Here is a 20078-nt window from a genome sequence, read left to right on the forward strand (position 1 = left end):
CTCCTGCTCAGTTCATTAGGCCATGCTGCCTTCTCAGTATCAGCAGCAGGATTCAGTTTAGTTTGCTAATTACTAACCTTTATTCTCTTGAGGATTATACCAGCCTTTTAAAATGAGGTCATGTGATTTACTGGTAATTGGAAAGCTCTGCAGTCCTTCAGAGATTCCTCAACATTAGCCCACGTGCGTCTCTTGTGGATCCTATTCCTATAAACTGCGTAGTGTGAAAGCAGCACAGGGCAGTTCGGTGGTAGAACTCTGAGCCTATTCGCCTTCTGCTGCTGGGACACCCCATATGCGATGAGATTCTTACTTCATAAACCTCCATAAAATACTCTTTGGGAATCTGCTCTGGGAAGGTACCAGACAGAGCTACAGAATTGCGGGGATAAATATCCCTTTTACAAGCACCAACTAGACTAGATGGTCACATTTAGCGGTTCTCAATGCTCCAGAGGTGACATCCTGGTATCAGTGAAGAAAAGCGAGGTTTAAATTTGATTTGACCAACTCCTTCAGTTCTGACCAGCTATTCGATTCCATTCTAAAGACCCAGTTAATAGAAGTGGGATTTACCACACGCAGCAGAGATATGAGAATGAGCTCTGACTAGCCCCAGTCCACTTTATAACTAGATACGCTGCCACACTCAGTGTGTCGAAGCACGCCAGGCACGGTACAATGCATGTCAGTAATGAACATGCTGATATCATCGCTAGTACAATTAGGGCCAGATTTGCACGTGGCCTCAAAGAAATTGCTGGTGCAAATATCAATAATTCCATCTCTACCCAGCTGATCTGAAACACAGCCAGGTAGCTATCACTTCACTACAAAGAGCCAGGCCTGCAACTCAGTGAGTGCAAAAAGGTGACCACAGTTATCTGTGGGCACAAGAACTGCTCCCGCAAAAACAGAGACGGGGGCTGAAAATCTGGCTCTTAACTTCACATCTTTAGTGGAAACGATAGAGACCCAGAGATTACAGGTGAGAAAAGACTATTCTGCATTCATGAGGAAGTCCAGAGGATCTTCCATTTAATGCTCCCCTTAGTTTTTCCAAGGCACATGACAAAAGCGAGAAAATGCCCTTTGCAGCCTATCAACACCACTCCGTAATCAGCTGTAGGGATCCCTGCTGGCCCAAGCCAGGAGCTCCTCCTCCCACCTGGTGCCTGAGTGCACTGCCTCCACAGCAATGGGCCTTCCATCCGGGAGTGGGAGGAACATGGAGACTATTTTACAGGAACGATGTGAAAGGAACAGCGATAGAGCAAGGAGGAAAAAAACCGCAGAAGCCGTATACACGTGTTTCATCTGATCCCATCTGCAGCTAGACTGGAAGCCGCAGAAGGGCATGGCATCAGGACGTATCCAGCCGGGGGGACCACTGAAATTGTTGGAATTTCTGCTCTCACCGATTCTTGTCACCAGATTGTGTTAGTTGCCTGTGGCAGGGTGTGGGGTCAGGGAAGTGACTAAGGAAGCTAAACAAGGTGAATTGCCACAAAACATTACCGATGGACATGAAACTTTTGTTTGGGCCTCGGTCCACTTGGTCGCTCTTGTGCAACCTAATGACGGTGAAAGAAATCACTAAAGTCGCTTTTGAAAGACACTCAATGGTGAGGTCTTGAAGATCCTGGGCTTGACAATTGGTTGCCTACATGAGGCCTAGAAGTACAGATGGAAGGCAGCTTGCTCAGGTGCCAGGCTGTCAGTTGGATTAAAATGACTCATTTATTTACCAAAGAACCTCACAAAGTGCTTTAGCTAACAGGGAGAGAGGGCCTAACAGCTCTCTGAGCTGGGGAAGGCGCTCTCGTGCTTACCCGGCCTGCCAAAAGTCATTACTGCTGAGTGTGGAAAGCCATCAGCAGGGTAGAGACCCCCACCGGCAGGGTGACAGATTGGGCTGCGTAATCAGAGGAGGAAGGAGAGAGCACAGAAGCTGTCAGAGGCGAAAGCTCTTGGCTGGGGCCGCCAGAAAACTGGCAAGATGAGTTAGCGTGACTGAATAAACAGCAAACAATCTCCAAATGATCTTTCCTCTCTCCCTGGAAGAGATGAACTTGTTTAAAAGGCACATCCCGAAGGAAGCTGCGCAGAACTTCAGCTGCAGGAAACCCTTGGAGAGTCATAGCCTCTTTATTCTTTGTTTGCCAGCCTACTTTGCATGGCAAAAAAAAAATTATATTATATTATATAAATAATGAAAGAAACAAAGCATCACAGGGACTGCCACCATGGAAAGATGAGTGAGAGAGACACCGGAGTCACAGAGAAATAGGAAGGAAGAGGGATTTTTATTTTTCCATGGCTCTTTGTTAAGTAACAGAAGCCTGCGTTTAGTGAGCAAGACCTGGCACCTTATGGGTACAAAGCACGTAGAGGGCTTTCTAGTAAAGGGGCTGGGAACTCCCCCACGTGAAACATTTTCACTGCTAGTCAGGGAATGACAACTGTATAGAAGACACCGGCTGTCAGATAGAGCAATGAACTAGTAGGCAGGCACATTTCCTGGCTGCCCTGGGGACGTGCGTGTTAGGTGGCACCTGCAGTTCGGGAATAGTGCTAAAGTGTCTCTCTTTCCCTAAGGTATTTATATGGCTCGCATTTTCCAGACGGGGCAGTGAGGCACAGAGAGAGACAAAGGGCTTGTCTGTGCGAACACTTAATTTGTGGTAAGCTGGGGTGTGACTTGGACCTGCACTAGTCCGCACATACTAAGGATCCATGTGGATCCTGCAGCTACACACTAAAAGCTCCTTTGTGTGCTTTAATCAACTCCCATTTCACGGTGGGGTAAGTCAAAGAGCACTAAGGAACCGTTAAGAGTGCAGCAGCAGGGTCCCCGTGGACAGTCAGCAGGCTAGTGCAAGGTAGATTTATACCCCGGCTTGCCACAAACTAAGTGTTCATACAGACAAGCCCTCTGTGACATCCTCAGGGTCGCAGAGGACGGCTGTAGTAGAAGAGGGAACAGAATCCAAGTCTCCAGAGTCCCAGGCTAGCACCCTAACCACTGGAGTATCTTCCTTTCTGTCCCCCTTCATCCTATTTATCTTCCCGTCTGTCCCCACCCTGTTCCCAAGAGCGGAGTATCTTGTAAAGGAGGTTGTCGTAGACTGCGTCTCCTCTCCCAATCCATCTTCCTGTTGAATGGTCTCTCCCAGGAGCAGGTGCCCAGCAAATTGATTCATCTCTATCTCTTTGTCCAAGGCTCAGTCTCCTCCCTCTACTTCTACCTGGGAAGAAGGTAACCAAATCTTCCCGTTCTCTCCCTTCCCACCCAGCCCCGTTGCAGCTGGATTCTGTGAGCCCAAGGAACCAACACCAACTTCCCAGCTGTTTATAAAGGGTCCATGCTGAGTATAAATGTACTTAACTAAAGATCACCAGCCCAGAGACATACTCCTGCAGCCGCCTAGTCATAGCTTGAGACAAATGAACAAAGCAGGGCACAAACCCAGGAGCAGCTCCGGTTTATAAAACAGGCTAGTTCTCCAACTGCCTTTGTCTAGATTTGTGCTAAAGATGATCGCGGCATGTAGCTAGAAAGCAACAGGCTGGTTTAAGGAAGTAGAAAGCTTCACCCACCACCAACTGTTGTGCCCTCGTGTGATCCGGTAAAGCATCTACTATGCACTGCGGTTCTTAGATGTTGAGAATCACCCAGTTAAAACCATGGCACAATGATTAGCAGGAGGAAGAGGGTTAAGCCACCAGCCTTTCATTTCTGCGGATTCTGGGTTCCAAACCTGGATCAAGTTCCAAGTGAAAAGGAATTTTCAAACCAGCCCTTTGTGCCATGTGATCGGCACAGAAGAGGTGGGGATGTATTGAAATTCAGGAATGAGGTGCATTTGCACAGCTGCACCGTGCTCATTATAATTCTCCCTAACTTCTGTGGATGGATTTTGCGGCTCACTCCCCTTGCACTTCATCCATCTACTTAAAGCAGATCTGAATTTGTGCATTGATGGGAGATGGAGGGACCAAAACTACAGACTTGATAACTTTGAACATATGCCACACAGAAAAGACAACATGTTTATGTTCCATCTGCACTTCTGCAGAAAACTGGAACAATATGTTGTTAGCAAACCTACATTTACTACCCATCAAACCTTCACACAGCCTTGCATGCTGCTTTCTAAATTGGGATTGGCCTATAATTACACAGTAATATGCTACTTCCCTGAAAATGCTTTTAATATAGAGCGCGAGCACAGATTCTAGTAAATAACAGTTATATAGTATTTAGCATTACCTAGGCTATGACTTCACTACCCGCCGCATCGGCGGGTAGTGATCAATCTATTGGAGATAGATTTATTGCGTCTTGTCTAGACGCGATAAATCAATCCCTGAAGCAACGCCTGTACTCCACCTCGGCAGGAGGAGTAAGCGGAGTTAACGGGGGAGCTGCCGCGGTCGACTCGCTGCCGTGAGGTCGGCCAGGTAAGTCGAGATACTTCGACTTCAGCTACGCGAATAGCGTAGCTGAAGTTGCGTATCTTAGTTCGAACCCGTTCCCCCCCCCCCGTGTAGCCCAGGCCTTAGTATTAGTTTCAAAGTATTTTACAAACATCAGCGAATTAATAAGATTTACAGCCCTCCTCATGTCGCAGTAGATAAATATTATCTTGATATTATCGGGGAAACCGAGGCACAGTGACTCGATCAAGGTCAAGCAGCAAACGGAAGTGGGTTCCTCAGGCCAGAACTAGCATCAGATGGGCACATTTTGCAGGTGTCACAAACTGGGAGAAGCAACACTCTGAGTCAAAGGCTCCTCTATTCAGGCTTGGTAATCCCAGTGCAAACTATGGCTTTTACATACAATACATTAAACTACAAACCCCCACAAACCTGCCACCTTTTCCCTTTAAGAACAATATGTCACAGCAAAGAGAGTAATTTCAGAGCTGGAGAGGGTTTCTCAGCTCTAATTATTCCCGATCACTGTAATTTACAAGTTTGCCGTGTGTCGAAATCACCAAGATTCACACGTTTTCAGATCAACAGCTGCCACTATTAGAGAGCAAATCGTGCAGCCTTCTGCACCACTGCAGCAGGCTAGCTGTGGCACTGACCGGTCAGAAGCTAGAAGTGGAAGATGCCACATCTACACAAAGGTGCCAGCAAACTTTAGCAGAGCATGGCAATTTCCCTCCCCACCCTTGAAGGAAGCTTGAAGGGCAAGCCATGGATAGCAACAAAGCAAAACACAGTTATAATGAAGTAGTCCTCTGGTTGGTCTTCCCTTTAATCCCTGCATGTTTGTGTCTTTAACCTTGGGATAGTCATCAAGTCAGGACAACTTTTCGTTTACTGCACATGTAGGGCAAGTTGCCACAAATGGACACATTTTCCAAGACATGCAGGTATACAGACGCTTTACATATAGTGCATTACATGCAAGGATCATAAAGTAATTTACAAAGAGCGGTAAAGTTCCTATTCTACAAGCGAGGGAAACTACAGCATACAGCCGATAAATGCCTTTCCCCTAGAGAGTCAGGATTAAGTCAAGGTCTCCTATCACCAAGTCATCTGCTCTCCCACTCCCAGATCAAGACCCATATAGTCTTTTGCATGTTGTATGCTACTTTACCTACAGTGCAAAGTAAGATGCCTGTCTTGCATTGTAAGAACTCCTGGAACACTGCTGTCCTTTCCTGGAGGATAAAAGAAACACAGCACATGTTTATACTCTGTTGTAAAGCAAATAACTAAAATTTAACAGTTTATGTTTGAACCCTCTTCATCGTCCATCATTTCTGTCCAGTTTCGAGAAGTGGGTGGAATTCTGTGGCTCCATCCCAGCACCTTAGGAGATTTGGAAGTGAGAAAAAAATCTATGGCAATAGTGGTGTCATTCCACACAGTAAAGACGATCACACCATCGAGGAAGGTGCAGCATCTGGTGCTGGCCCAAATGCATATGCCCAGCTCAAGATGGCCAACATCCCAAGGGCCTGTGAAGACGCAGGTGGGAGGGTGATGTTAGTATGCTGAAAAGAATCACCTGTATCTGTGGGAAAAGGACCCACCAAAGAAGAAAACAGTAGTTTACGTTGGACTAGAACAGAGGGGGGCAAAGTACGGCCCACAGGACCCCTCCCTCTGGCCCCCGAGCTCCTGCCAGGGAGCAGGGTCAGGACAGGCTTGCAAAGGAGCCAGCTCAACTCCCCAGCAGCGTGGTGAGCGGGGCGGAGGCTAGCCCCTGGCCCCTCCCATTCTGCTCCCCTCCCTCCCTCACAGTCACAGTTCCCCCAGCACCTTGGCAGCATGGCTGCAGCTCCGGCCGGGTGGCACGGCTACAGCGGCCAGATCTGGTGCTCCAGGGCGGCATGGTCAGGGGGAGTTCAGGGGGTGGGGGGGAGGCAAGGAGCAGGAGGGCTTGCATGGGGGTGGTCAAGGAGCCTGGGCCCTGCTGCTGGGGAAAGGGGCAGAGCAAACCAGGGCCCCCTTCCACCTCCAGCATGCTTGGCCCCTGTCCCCAGCAGCCAAGCCCAGACAGGAAGCAAGCCTTGCCCGAATGCCAGGAAGAGCAGCCAAACGAGTAGGGGAAATGCACAGGGAAAGGACTGAGCCCCCCTGAGTCCCCCAACCCCAGAGGTAATGTGGGGTGGGGAGAGCAGGGAGGGTTGGATGGGGGGGGGGCCCAGGGGAGCGGTCAGGGGGTGGGGAGCAAGGGGGGTTGGATGGGGGTGGGAGTTCCTGGGGGCTGGAATAGGGGTGGGGGCCAGGCCATGCCTTGCTGTTTGGGGTGGCATAACCGCCCTCAGCCTTCCCTACCTGGCCCTCCATACAATTTCTGTACCCGATGTAGTCCTAGGGCCAAAAAGTTTGCCCACCCCTGGACTAGAAGGAGGCAGGTCTAGTTGCTGGCTTAGATATAACTCTGCCTGGGAGAGTCTATGAGGTTCCCCCTAGCGATCAAGTTGGGTTAAAGCACTGTGACAGTGAAAAAAAAAAAATCACTGCTTTCCTCTCCCCCAATCCATGCAGCACTCACATCTTGTGGGGCTTAAGTATCAGAATCATCAACTGCTGAGCTGAATGAAACATTTTCTCGAACCCACTCTAAAGCGAGACCCTCCCTGCCATTCCCCCATCAGCATCCCCAGGAAGACACTCGCATGTGGGGAAGCAGCTTAGCCTTGTCACCATGGCCTGGGCCATATACACTGAATTGTCACCAGAGACGTCTCTCACCCTAACAGAGCTTGGAACACGGGCTCATCTGACATCACCTCGCACAGCTCTGCCAAGACCCGACACAGCTCCACCAATTCACCTCCAGCTCTACCTGCAGAACCTTTTGCTATTCCAGCCCTGGGACTTTCCTGAACAGACACTGTTTATTGCATCCAACCACACTGTATTTTCTTGTGAAATAAAAAGGGACTTTGACTTACATCATCCCATCAAACCCACATGAGGCAATCCTTGAACCCAGGTCTCCAGAGGCAAAAGGTGAATGCTTTAATTTACTGTACCACCTGGTCTCCACCACCTCTCCTCTCTTCTCAGCTGAGGGAAGTCAGTGAACATGTCCCAATCTACTTTCCTGAGTTGTCTTAGATCTCACCCTTTCCATTTCTCTAGCTCAGGCTCTCTCTAGCCTCAAGAATATCACACGTCTCTTTGGTATCTATTGGCAGCAGGTTTTTCCCCCCCAAGGTATCCTTGCCCTCACTCTCCAAGCCTTGCTCCAGCTCCAATCCCTATCAATATAGGTCTATTTTTAGCAGGGGGCTAGATGAAAGAGGCATCTATGGAATCTTTACCCATTTGTGCCCTGGCTGGACGCATCATTCTGCTCCGAGGAAGGACACTAGCAGCCTGGGCCTCCCTGACATGCCCAACCTTCTCCCAACAAAAACGGAAGAAAAGAACGCATTGCATCTTGTTGACACTGACAGCAGCCGTGCTCAGCAGTACCATATGGGATCCACAATTTAGCTCCATTAATGCTCTTAATTTGAAGACATCAAGCACTAATTACACACTGGGTACTAAAAAGGCAAAACCCTTCCCTTGATGCCAGCTACTTAGTGGCGTTCTGTTGCCTTAACAGCTGGTCGGGGTAGAGTCGGACCAGACCAGGCCTGCTTGCTCTCAGGCGGGCAGGCTGAAGGAAGGCCAGCATACAGGACAGCGAAACACATGTTCCTGGTCTTGGCAGGATGGGAATGAGCGAGAGAAACAATGGCTCTTCACCTCTTGCCTCATCAAATGAGCACTGTTCATTTGCCACCTCTGCCTTGCTGCTCAGGGCAGGGCAGTGACTCTCCCCCTGGGAGAGGGGCAGGGAGAGGGTTGCTGTCTTTTCAGAGACAATGGCTCACACGTTTCACTCTCCTACTAAGAGAGAATGAACATTCACAGCAGAAACTGACACGCTTCTCCTGGCCTCTCACTTCCTTCTGGATCAAATCTTATTCTAATCAGCTGGTCAGCGAGGCCCTGCATATCCAACACCAACACACCAGTCGCTTTTGTTAGGTGATCTTTCGTTGGGTTGCTGTAATACAATCCCTTGCCAGACAACTCCCTCCCACGGGACTGTTCTTTGCAGCCAAAGCCACTCTGCTCAGCTCCATAATAATGGGGCCAGCAATTTGTTAGCTGATACACTGGCTGACCGAGTCCTGAATGTTATTCATAATAAATGTTATTTTATACGATTATTTCCTTTGCTAGTCAGAGAACTTTCCTGCCTAGCTCAGAAAGCTGAAAATGTAGGCTCACGAAGGGGCAATGGTTTAAGTTTGTCCACTGGGGAACATTGTGTGACTGCATCAGCGCACTGAAACAACAGCACAGCTTTGCCGTAGCGCTTCGTGGGCGTGGATCACTCTGCGTATCAATGCATGGGGAAACCGAAGGCCCCACAAGGTGAAACAACTCACCCAAAGTCACACAATGGATCATTGGCCGAGTCCGGTATAGAAGCCAGGTCTCCGGACTCCCATACCTGTGCCCTAACTGCTGGACCATGTTGCCACACTTAAGAGGGCTGACCAAGGCTGGAATCAGAAGAGGAGGAGAAGGAAGAGGAAGTTTCTGCTACAAGACAGCACCTGTAGACCCCTTCACCAGTGTTCTGTTCACACCATGTGATCCCTTGGGTATAAAGAACCCATAACATGCCTAGAAGCACAGCTGCATAGATTCAACAGCACAGTGAGTGACCAATTTCCAGTCCTAGCACCATGTACCAGAGGGGATGATGATATTGACCTCCTTTGTAAAGGGCTTCGAGAGCCACCGATCAAAGGGGCGATATAAAAGCGAGGTATTTGTATTATTAGGATGTACCAGTTTTACCCCAGTCACGTAACTGGAATGTGGTTGTAGAACAAAACAGAGGATGTGAAAAAACTTTTCCTGTGGGGGAGGAGATTAGGGTGGAGGGGCAAATGAGGACAGTCCTCAGCCCATTCCACTTTTAATACACTCTTCAGCGGTACTCACCTCCTGCTCCATGTTGCCGTGTAGTCGCAGGAACTTTAAGTGTGAAGGGGGGAGCGGCAAACGTTCAGGTTCTTCAGCCTTTCGGCCTCCCAGCAGGATTTTCAGGAGGAGCTTGCAATGGAACTCCACTTGCTCACAGCTGGAGAAAAAAACGATCATCTTGTGGCGTTTTTCAAACTGCAGGGAGAACAAGAACACACACACACGGCCATGTTTATAAGCCTCGGGCGATTCTCTGAGCCCCCAATGACCTCAGTTTCTAATACATCCGAAGACAGACCAATTAAAAATGTTGGCACATAAACTGGCGGCTAAAAACAAAAGTTCCCATCCCACACACAGGAGCCTCCCGGCTGAGCTAGGAAGACAGAGGGGAACAGCTCACGCTGGTGCCCTGCACACTCCACTGGCTCCTAGTTCACTTCTGAACACAGATCGAAGTCTTAGATATAAGCCACATGGCCCTTGATGGCCTAGGACCAGGCAATGCCCCAATCTGAGACAGCTGTATGCCACTGGAACACTGCAGCTGACAGAGCCTAGGCTGGGCTCCTCGGGTGCTGAAATAAGGGATTTCTCAGTGGAAGGCCCCAAGTTCCACAACTCCTGACCAGAGGAAGTTAGACTGAGCCCAAGTCTGACCTTCATCAGAACACAATGCAATTTAGGTATTCGTGTTTCCAAACGGGGGTGAGGGGTGTGTGTGTGTGCGTGTGTGTGTGTACACCATATATGTAGAGCTGGCCCTCAACCCCAGAGCCCTTGAAAACACACACACAAGAGTTGGATTCAGTGGAAGTTTAGCCCAAGGAAGGAGCTCAGGATTTGGTTCACAGACAAAATCAGGCTACCATGGAATGACTTCGGCCATTGGATTTTATGCAGCAGAACACAATCCCATCTGCTACTCGCTTTCATTTTCAGTTGCATGACCCTATAGAAAAATAGGAGGCAGAAATGCTCATGAGCCACTTCATTCCAATCAGGTGTGAATACAACACAGACGGAGCCTCACCTTGCACTTCCCCAGGATAAAAGCTGCTAGGGTGACAAGCCGCAGTTTGCTGGGAACCAGCACCACATGCTGTTTGAGTTTTTCCGGTATGGCAAAGCCTTCCTCTACCATGCGGGCTGGTGAACACATGGCTTCCTGCTCTGGTGTGGTTCTGTCCCAGGTTTCATCCACAATGGCAATGCTCACTGGATCATGCAAACTGATATCGGCCAACCTCGTTACTCCTGCACCAAACAAAATCCATTACACACAAAGCAGAAGCTTCTCTGCAAGTAAACTGTAGGAAATTGTTCCGCTTTGTCTCCCTGAGTATTAATGTAGTAGAATAAACATGTGCACCTCAAGAGCAAGGCATGCTGGTCTACAGGAGCAGTAGAGGTCAGCTTGAGGTTGATGTAGGTGTAACGTTTTCAAGAAATTGGCAAAACATTCCGACAGACTTCAATGTTTGATACATGAGAGATGTGTGACCTGAGAGAGAGGCATGGTCTAGGCGTGCTCTACAATCAGAGCTGCAGGAACAATTGATATAGTGGGGGTGCTGAGAGCCATTGAACCAAACCCTGTCTATGATGGAAACCACTTGAAGCCGGGGGTGCAGTAGCACCCCCAGCATCCCTAGTTCCAGCAACTATGTCTATAGAATCATAGAATATCAGGGTTGGAAGAGACCTCAGGAGGTCATCTAGTCCAACCCCTGCTCAAAGCAGGACCACTCCCCAATTTATAACTTACCCTCTGTGAGCGTGGCTGAGAGCAGGACATTCTGCCGCCTCTCACTCTCTGCATTTAAAGCATTGAGTATCACGGTCACATCCTTCTCAAAGCCCATGTCCAGGATCCTGCAAATAAGATGGAGACCACAGAAGACATTATGGGAAGAGAGAGGAAAAGAGAAGGAAGAGAAGGCTCAAGGTTACATGAGCCAATTAGGAACATAGGATGGGCCATAGTGGATTAGACAAGTGGCCTGTCTAGTCCCGTACCCTATCTCCAACAGTGGCCAGCACCAGATGTGTCAGAAGGTGCAAGAATCCCTGTAATGGACAGCTGTAGAATAACCTGCCCAGAGGGAAACGTCATCCAAACCCCAGGCACTAAGTGGTTGGTTTATGCCCTGGAGCATTACGGTTTAGATCTCTTATTTTTAAAATGTTGAATACATTATCTAATGTAGCTGTAGAGGTTCTCGTTATCCATGTCAAATGTCTAAACACTTAAAAGTTTACCTGTCAGCCTCATCCATAATCAGCCACTGAATACGACGGAAGTGAATGCACTTTGTGGACTTGATGTGATCAATCAGGCGGCCAGGAGTTGAAATGAGAATATTTATTCCTTTACGTAATCTGTTCAAATTAAATTAAATAAAGAGTTCACAGTTTATCCTTAATCTGGTAATAGCAGTGATCTGGACTTGGGAACTGGAGCCCGCATAGTACAGGGGAGAAATCCCATCCCCACTACAGTCAATGCCAGAACGCTCATTGACTTCAGTGGGGCCAGGATTTCACTCTAGTTCTTTAAAGAGAAGATGCTTCACACAGCTAAAAAGCAACCAAGGACAACTCATCCCTAGTTTGCAAGAGATGCATCTGAGTTTTCAGCTTTACTCTGCAGAAGTGCCCAATCTTGGATAGCAGCATGCGTATTATCATATAATAGCTCACTTCACTCTTCAGGTTATCTACTACACTAGCTCTTCATTTCCATCATTAATATAAATAATACATGGCACTAATATGGAGTTTTCTATCTTCAAAATGCTGTACAAATACAGCTAATTAATGCAACCCGCTGCGAGACAGGCCAATATTTTAATCTCCATTTTACACAGGCAGGGTTAAATAACTTTCCCAAGGCCACAAAGTGAGCCAATATCAGAGATTAAAACACAGGCATTTCTGGCTCTCAAGTCTTGTCCTCATAAATGCAGGGGGTTTTCCTATGTCAGTGACAAATTTAGATAACGGGGGTTTGAGGCTATCGTGTGCATAAATATATGTGCACACACACAATTTGCTTATATATAAACAATAATATAAAAATACAGATATCCACACACCCCCTATATCTGGGTAGACTGATTTAAATCATCACTGTTAATCATGACTTAAATCAGCAAGCAGGAAACCTAAATTTAAAGAATTGATTTTAAATCTTCTCTTGCATTTGTACCTTTTAGTTATTTTCCTTAGAATGAATTTTTTTTAATTGGTTGGTAATGATTAAAATATAGCTTTTACACTAAATTTGGTACTTGTTTTTGCTAACCAGGAGGATACACTGTATCTATACACATTTACTTTAGCAATTTTATAGCTGGACATACATTTCATTGAATTTTACATGGTTTATAATGTTAGCTAATGGCAAGTGATGCATTTCTTATTTACTAGATGATAATTTCTGATTTTTTTCAAGCCGCATTTGGATGTAAACTGGAATTCAATTAAAATTGCACAAAACCAGCATTTTAAATTTGTGCTGGATGTACCAGAAAAAAAAGCAAGTTTATCAAAACAAGCTCTGCATTTAAAACTGGTTTCTAAAACAAAGGAAATATTAACTGTAGTTAGTGAACTGATGGATTATTTCTGATCAGCATAGGCCAGACTTTCAAAGGTATGTAGGCACTGTACCGAGACATGCTCTGTCCCCGTACTCTGATGCCCCAGAAACTTCTCAGACTCTGTGCAGTAAGAGGCAACTTCATGTGATTTATTTACATTCCCATCACCAACCCCAACACAATCTTGTGCAGCGAATTTTTTTACAGCGCTTCGTCACCTTTAGCCCTTTCCCACAGGGCTAGGGAGGAACAGAGATCTCCCTTACTTGAGCTCTCGGAACACACCAGCCTCAGCTAGCCCAGGCCCTCTCTCCACTACTTCCTCCCTATGCCTTTCTTATAGATGGGCTAATTGGTTCATCAGCCTTCCCAGTTAATTATCTTACATATCCCCACTAGGCCTTGTGTGGGGGAGAAGGGCTGATGGTACATAAGTGATCAGAGTGCTGGCTCATCTTTAGCTCCCAGCACTGCCAAAGGCACCTAAAGATGCAGATAGGTGCATAGTAGGATTTTCAAAAGTGCCGACACAGGTTGGGCACCTAATTCCCATTGACATCAATGGGAGTTGAAATTAAAGAGAATTAGCACCCAGCCTGCTTTGGCACTTCTGAAAACCCCAAAAGGCACTTATCAGCATCATTAAGGCCAAAAGTATAACTGGGTTCAAAATAGAATTAGGTAAGTTCCTAGAGGATAGGTCCGTCTATGGCTATTAACCAAGATAGCTAAGCCTCTGACTGCCAGATGCTGGGATTGGATGACAGGGTATAGATCATTCAGTAATTGCTCTGTTCTGTTCATTCCCTCTGAAGCATCTGGCATTGGTCACTGTCAGAAGACAGGATACTGGGCTACATGGACCATTGGTCTGACCCAGGATGGCCATTCTTATGTAATATCTCTGAACATCTGACACCACATCCTTCAAACGTTTAGAATTAGTAGACCTCTTTGTCTTCCACCTGGTTTTTATTCATAGATTGGAGGAGAAAACCAGCTTCCCTGCCTTTTCAACTCCCAATCAGCTTCCCAACTTTGAATGAACTAATTCAAATGAAGAAAACATTCCCTCTGCACATACTTTTAGTTTCAGTTTAAGTAGCAATTAAGGCAAAAGCTTTTCTGCACAACACAATCTGGAAATACTTCCATTTCGAAAAAATGTAAATACCAGCATTTGCTTCATTAGAAAGACGGACAATAATACGGATACTTAATGTCGAACATGGCTGTGACATTTATAAGTTTGAATGGATCACAAAAAATTAAATGCATTTTCTTCTTGATTTTATATATAATTTGAAAAGCAGCATTAACTCACTCAGAGTTGAGGAGGGCTCAGTGAAGCATCATATTTTTAAAATGTTATTTAAATGATTTTAATCGCTTACAGCAAATTTAACCATAGAAGGTTCATTAAAAAAATAATTTAAATGAAAAAAAAAAAAAGTTTTGATTTTTAACCACACAAGGTGTACATGTATGTATTAGAACTGGCAAAAAAAATTTCCAATGGAAAGGATTTCCATTGGAAAATGCCTTTTCATCTAAATCAAAACTTTCTGTGGGAAAGTGCTGATTTTTGAGGAAATTTTGAAAAAAATTAAAATGAAAGGTTTTGATAATGTTGAAAAGTTCCATTTTGACTTCTTCATAATAGAACACTTCAATTTTTTGTTTTTAAATCTATTTTACAAGATAAATTACAACATAAAACTAAAAAAGTCAAAATCAAAACAAACAACATTTGAAAATTGTTTTGCAGAATATTTAGAAAATCTTTGGTTTTGTTCCGATTCAGAACTAAAACAAATGTCAAAATCATGGAATTTCCCACTAAATGGGAATGTTGGTTCCCACACAGCTCTTATATATGTAATATCCACTTATGCAAGAACACTGTTTAGGATTATTTGCTTACAATTAAATAAAAAGGGTGAGATTTTAACAGTAGGGGGAAAAAATCCAGCTGTTATCTCCATGACAAATACATTCCTGTTTCAGTCAGTGCTGTAGACTAAGCAAATATAGGTGTTTGTCAGAGGAAGAAAAACACTGACTTCGACAGGGGTCATCTCATCAGAAGGCTCATCAACATTTTAAAACTAGAGCTAACTGAGGGAGGCGAATGCTCCCTGCTCACCCAGTCACTAGTTCTGTGTAAGATCGGGGGCGGGGGGGTCACCCCTTGATCAAGCCACAAGCATCTCTCCCAATAAAAAGGCATTCTCAGCAATAGAAACAGATGAAAGGATACAAGTAGAACCCAAACATAATTTTAAGAAATTGGCTTCCTACCTGGCTTTTTCAGACTTCCTCTTTTCTCCCCCCATTAGCACGCCAGGCACAATCCAGGTAAATGGCTACAGTGGGGGTAAACCAAGACCTATATGAAGTAGTCTTAAGAAGAGGCCTGATACTAATCCAAAACTGATTTTTCTTGACAAAAAGATAGGCAACTCAGATTTATAGCTGTGCTTCTGATTTGATCTAACAGATACAGCCCACGTGCACTGTACTACCTGCAGCTAAATATCAGTGGTAAATTTAATTCTAGCTATTTAACTTGCTTCTAATGTTGTTTGGGAAGATGGAAATACAATCATTTTTGCATCGCTTCCAATAGTATAATAAGTCTCCCCCTCCTCCCTGTGTAACCTAAATGATCAAAGACAATTTGCGATTCTATTTCTTCCTGTTGCCTTTTAAGCAAAATCTTCCTATAGCCAAGCAAAATATAAAGAAACATAATAAAGATCCTTTATATAGGTTTGTTATTGGGCTAATAAAGGCTCCCAAGGTGAAATACCAGCTCCACTGAAGTCAATAGGAGTTCTGTCATTGATGTCAATGGGGTCCTAATCTCCAGCAGAATAGAGCGAAGCCCAGTTTTTAACAGTTGAAAACAAAATACGGACCCCCTCCACCTCATTCAAGAGGGGGCTTGGAAGAAAGATGGAACATAAGTTTTAACACGGTACATAATTAACCACAAGATATGTAAAGGCCAGGACACTGCTCAGCTTGTGACATGCCATGTAGGAATACAAGAACTCCCCTAACGGAGCGGGCCATTGGACCATCTAGTCCAGCATACCATCGCCAATAATTTATTACATTTAAACTTATAATAAATCAAATAAATAAATATTTTAAAAGGAATGTATCCAAGGTTCTAGGTGCCCTAACAAACACAATAAAACCCCAGCAGCATTAATATTTTCAACAGGAATTCAGCCAGCTCCTTACAGAAATGTCTTTCCACCCCTTCATCATTATGGGAAGCCCTTACAAAAACCCGATCAAAGAAATTAGCTATACCAGGAAATGTAGGCCTCACCAACACTACAAATTTTACCACACTGGGCCATCATACCATAACAAAGCAGTGGCCATGACTGTATTTTAACCAGGTTTAGTCTTGCTTGTGTGGATATTACCTGTTACACATAAGAAAGAAGAAAACAAGAGTGCAAGTCCAATTTTCCCCTCCTCATTGAAATGTCACCTTTAACTGCTCTAGATCTTGATGGAATGCAATTGGCCAATGTTAAAAGGAAGACTTGAATTTAATATCAAAGATCTTTTAATTATGACATTTAATTACAAAGAAAAAATGACTAAAATATTTTTAAAATGTCTTTAGTATAATTTTTAAAAAAAAACACCTTGACAGTAGGGTGATGGGGTAGGACTTGGGAAACTAGCTGGCTGCATGGGAAGGCAGAGACTAAGGCCTCGAGCTTGCAAATGCTTATTCATAGGCATAACTTTACCACTGGCCGTCGTCCCATTGAAATCAATGGAACTACTCACGGAAGTAAAGTTCAACATATGAGTAAGTGTTTGTAGGACCATTGCCTAAAGCTGTTGTGAGGGGCGTTCTAATATTCTTACCGTCATTTTCTTTGGGTTAATTTAACCAAATTAAAAAAAAAAAAAATACCAACACAACACTTTGCAAGTCTCAAATTTCCGCACACATTCAAGAGGCCCTCTGATTCCCTGAGGCCCATTTTACTACATCAGAGCCTTCTCTGTCTAACATCAGTCTGAGTCCAGTGGTATCTGTCCCGGTAAGAGTTCCCATTCAGAGACATGGAAATTCTGAAGCAGTGGCAGGCATCTCTAAAAACAAAACATTGCAACAAATCTATTTTTAATATCTACTACTCTTCTTTAACAAATATGTATTTAGCTCCCTAGGGTATTAGAAAGAATCATCACAGCAGTCACTGAATAGTTGAAAACATCCAATAGGGAAAATCAAGCTTAAATGTGCTCAGCTTTCCCTTGAACGTTAAAAACAAAGTGAACTGGTTTTATTCTTTACTTTAAGGACTAGATATCCTGTTAGGTACGGAGTCCCCTCAACTCCCTATTGCGCTTAGGGGAAGTGACGATGCTTAGCATCTCATAGCAAAAGGCTCGGGAAGGAGTGAAAAGGAAATAAAGAATGAAATCCTTACCTTCAGCAATTTCTGGACTGTATCAAAGCTCTGTAGGGCTAGCTGCAGATATCAACAGATGGAAAATAAAGTTTTATGGAAGTCTGACACGTCCGTACTAGAAAGATAGCTTCACACAATTTATATCAAATTTTAATTTTTCTGCAGACTCTTAAAAACTGGTGATGTATGTTGGTGATGAATTCTAAATATCTTTATTAAATAAAAAAATATACCCCACCCAGTATCCTATCAATTAAACAGTCAGCAAAAAGGAAGAAACCTCTATTTGCTTTGGACCTATACAAAAACAATGTCTTGTGCTCCCTCTGCTGGTTCAAATTAATAAACACTGTTCTCAGAGCTGTGCACGTTTCCGTTGACATCTTCGGTGATGCTGATGCACAAGAAAGAAACTATCCAAGGCATGCTGGGTTTTCCTTCACTAAAACCAGTGTGGGATAATATGGAATGTCTTCCAGGAGAAAACTGTTAGAGAAAGGGAGTGTAAACCATGGGTTAAAGCAGTGGACTGGCAGCCAGCACTTGTGGGTTGCGTTCCCAGCACTGCCACTGACTCAGTGTGCGACCGAGGACATGCCATGTGACCTTTCTGCAACTTCATTTCCCCTCCTGCAAAGTGGGGATAACATTTACCGAGCACACGTTGCACATGTATATGAGTGAGGCTTATTTATGTGGGTAAAATGATTTGAATTCCTCTGACGAAACGTGGGCAAGTGCTAAATATTATTTATTTGCCAAACTTTCAAAGAGGCCATTACAAACCCTGGAAAGTAAAAATAATACCAATTGTAATCACAGACTAACTTTATAAATGTACTCAACAGCAACCCTTTAATCCATTTTATGAACATGCTTAGTATTTATGCAGCATCCTGGGGAATCAGAAAGTTTGCCACTGTAAAAAATTTAAAATAGCTTCAGAGCCTTCTCCCTTCCCAGAATTGAGCTGAGATACTGCAATGCAGGTTGCATAAAACATTGTGCCCAAAACTAGTTACCTGTGATCAATTCTCCACATGGAAGTTATTAGCGTTTGATATGGAAAACATTGATACTCTGCTCTGAAATTGCCTTTGTAAGGCAAATAAAATAAATCAAGCAAGAGTTCAGAGAACAAACAAACTCCTGGTTTGCGTATACATTCACTGATGGATTTGAAAAGGGGCTTTAAAAATCAACAGGAATGTCTGTATAAACCGTTGCGTTTGCAGCACTGATTTTACTCAAACTCTCCCTTCCCATGCTAGACAAATTTCTCCCTTCCTATGTATTAAGCCAAGGAGCTTCCAGTGTTGCCACCAATTCTTAAACACAAGGGGAAACTTGGATGTTTCTCCCCAGCTTACTTCTGTATGGCACTGAAGGCAAGAGAAAACATTTCATACTGACAGCAAATATTCTTACTGGAAGGGGAAGATTTGAGTGAAGGATTGGAAAGGAGAGAAGAGATGAACCACCAAACTGTCCCACTGGGCATCCCAAATCTCTCACTCTTAAATGCTTACTTTTTGTTAAATTAAAGATGACAGGGAGACTTTGATAGAAGGGAACACATGGGGTACAGAACTGAAATCAAGATTGGACTGCCTCTCTTTATAGTTCACCACTAACTGGTAACATGCCAGCTGATCATATGGGATATCCCGGGAAGAAACATTTCCATGTGGGGGATCTGGAGACCATGTGGGCCAAAGATCACCACTGGTAGTTGTGGGCACAACTCCACTCCCTGCAATGGAGTCGCAAATGCTTATGCCAGGAGTGAATTCGGCCAATAATTCCTCCTGGCAATGACACGAGCCACGAATCTCTACCTGAAAATCTACCCCTCGGCACTGGAATAAAATCAAGGATATCCCTAAAAGATCACAGAGCAAGAACTAGTGCAAGCACTGCCATGCTGAAAGTTGTTATAATGTAACTTAGGATGGAAATTAGAGTGTACGGCAGGAGGCACTGAACTCTCCTGCACTTGAAAGTTTTCACGTAAACTTCTCACTAGCTAAGACATCTCACGAGCACTCTTGAGCTTGCCAAGAGCCCAAACCTGCTCCTACTGGAATCAATGGTCAAATACTCAGGGCCTGAGAAAGTAACAAGAACCACAACTCTAAAATGCCTGCATGAACCTTAGAAAAAAGGCGACTTAACTTACCTCTCTTGTTGGAACTAATATAAGTGCATAAGGCCCATCACTGCGCTGCAAATAGAAGAGACAGGGTACCATTGAGCAGAATGCACTGTGAACTCAGAGAATCATAGAAGACAAAGGTGGCTATTCGCTCATGAAATCAATCCTACTAAGGTTCAAGACAGAATTGTCCCCCTCACTGCATTGCCCAGTCCAGTTTGAAATGACTCAAAGCAATGGAGATTCCATCACTTTCCTTAAGGCTTCTAGTGAATTTCTACTAGACGGCAGAGCTCCGTTAGGAAGTTGTTCCCTGATATTCAACCTACATTTGTTTTTGCACAGTGTCATTCCATTACTCCTACTTATAATCATAAACAAATCTTTTTT

The 20078-nt window shown here is 44.6% G+C and overlaps 2 protein-coding genes across 4 annotated transcripts in view; one reads left to right on the forward strand and one right to left on the reverse strand.

Annotated features, from left to right (window-relative positions):
• GFI1B (growth factor independent 1B transcriptional repressor) overlaps positions 1–20078 on the forward strand; it is a 528565-nt gene that overhangs the window by 269559 nt on the left and 238928 nt on the right. The window lies entirely within an intron of this gene.
• Positions 1–20078, reverse strand: part of DDX31 (DEAD-box helicase 31) — a 75476-nt gene that overhangs the window by 47615 nt on the left and 7783 nt on the right. For all 3 annotated transcript variants that reach the window (XM_073313841.1, XM_073313842.1, XM_073313844.1), the window contains exons 7-14: positions 19713–19757; positions 17552–17593; positions 15381–15445; positions 11737–11856; positions 11243–11349; positions 10508–10731; positions 9493–9669; positions 5625–5684 (exon numbers count right to left, since the gene is read on the reverse strand). In XM_073313841.1, the coding sequence (XP_073169942.1) occupies positions 5625–5684; positions 9493–9669; positions 10508–10731; positions 11243–11349; positions 11737–11856; positions 15381–15445; positions 17552–17593; positions 19713–19757 (840 nt within the window). The remainder of the gene's footprint in view (positions 1–5624; positions 5685–9492; positions 9670–10507; positions 10732–11242; positions 11350–11736; positions 11857–15380; positions 15446–17551; positions 17594–19712; positions 19758–20078) is intronic.

This window comes from Lepidochelys kempii, chromosome 16 (genome assembly GCF_965140265.1).
Source record: "Lepidochelys kempii isolate rLepKem1 chromosome 16, rLepKem1.hap2, whole genome shotgun sequence".
In the NCBI taxonomy this organism is placed as follows: Eukaryota; Metazoa; Chordata; order Testudines; family Cheloniidae; genus Lepidochelys; species Lepidochelys kempii.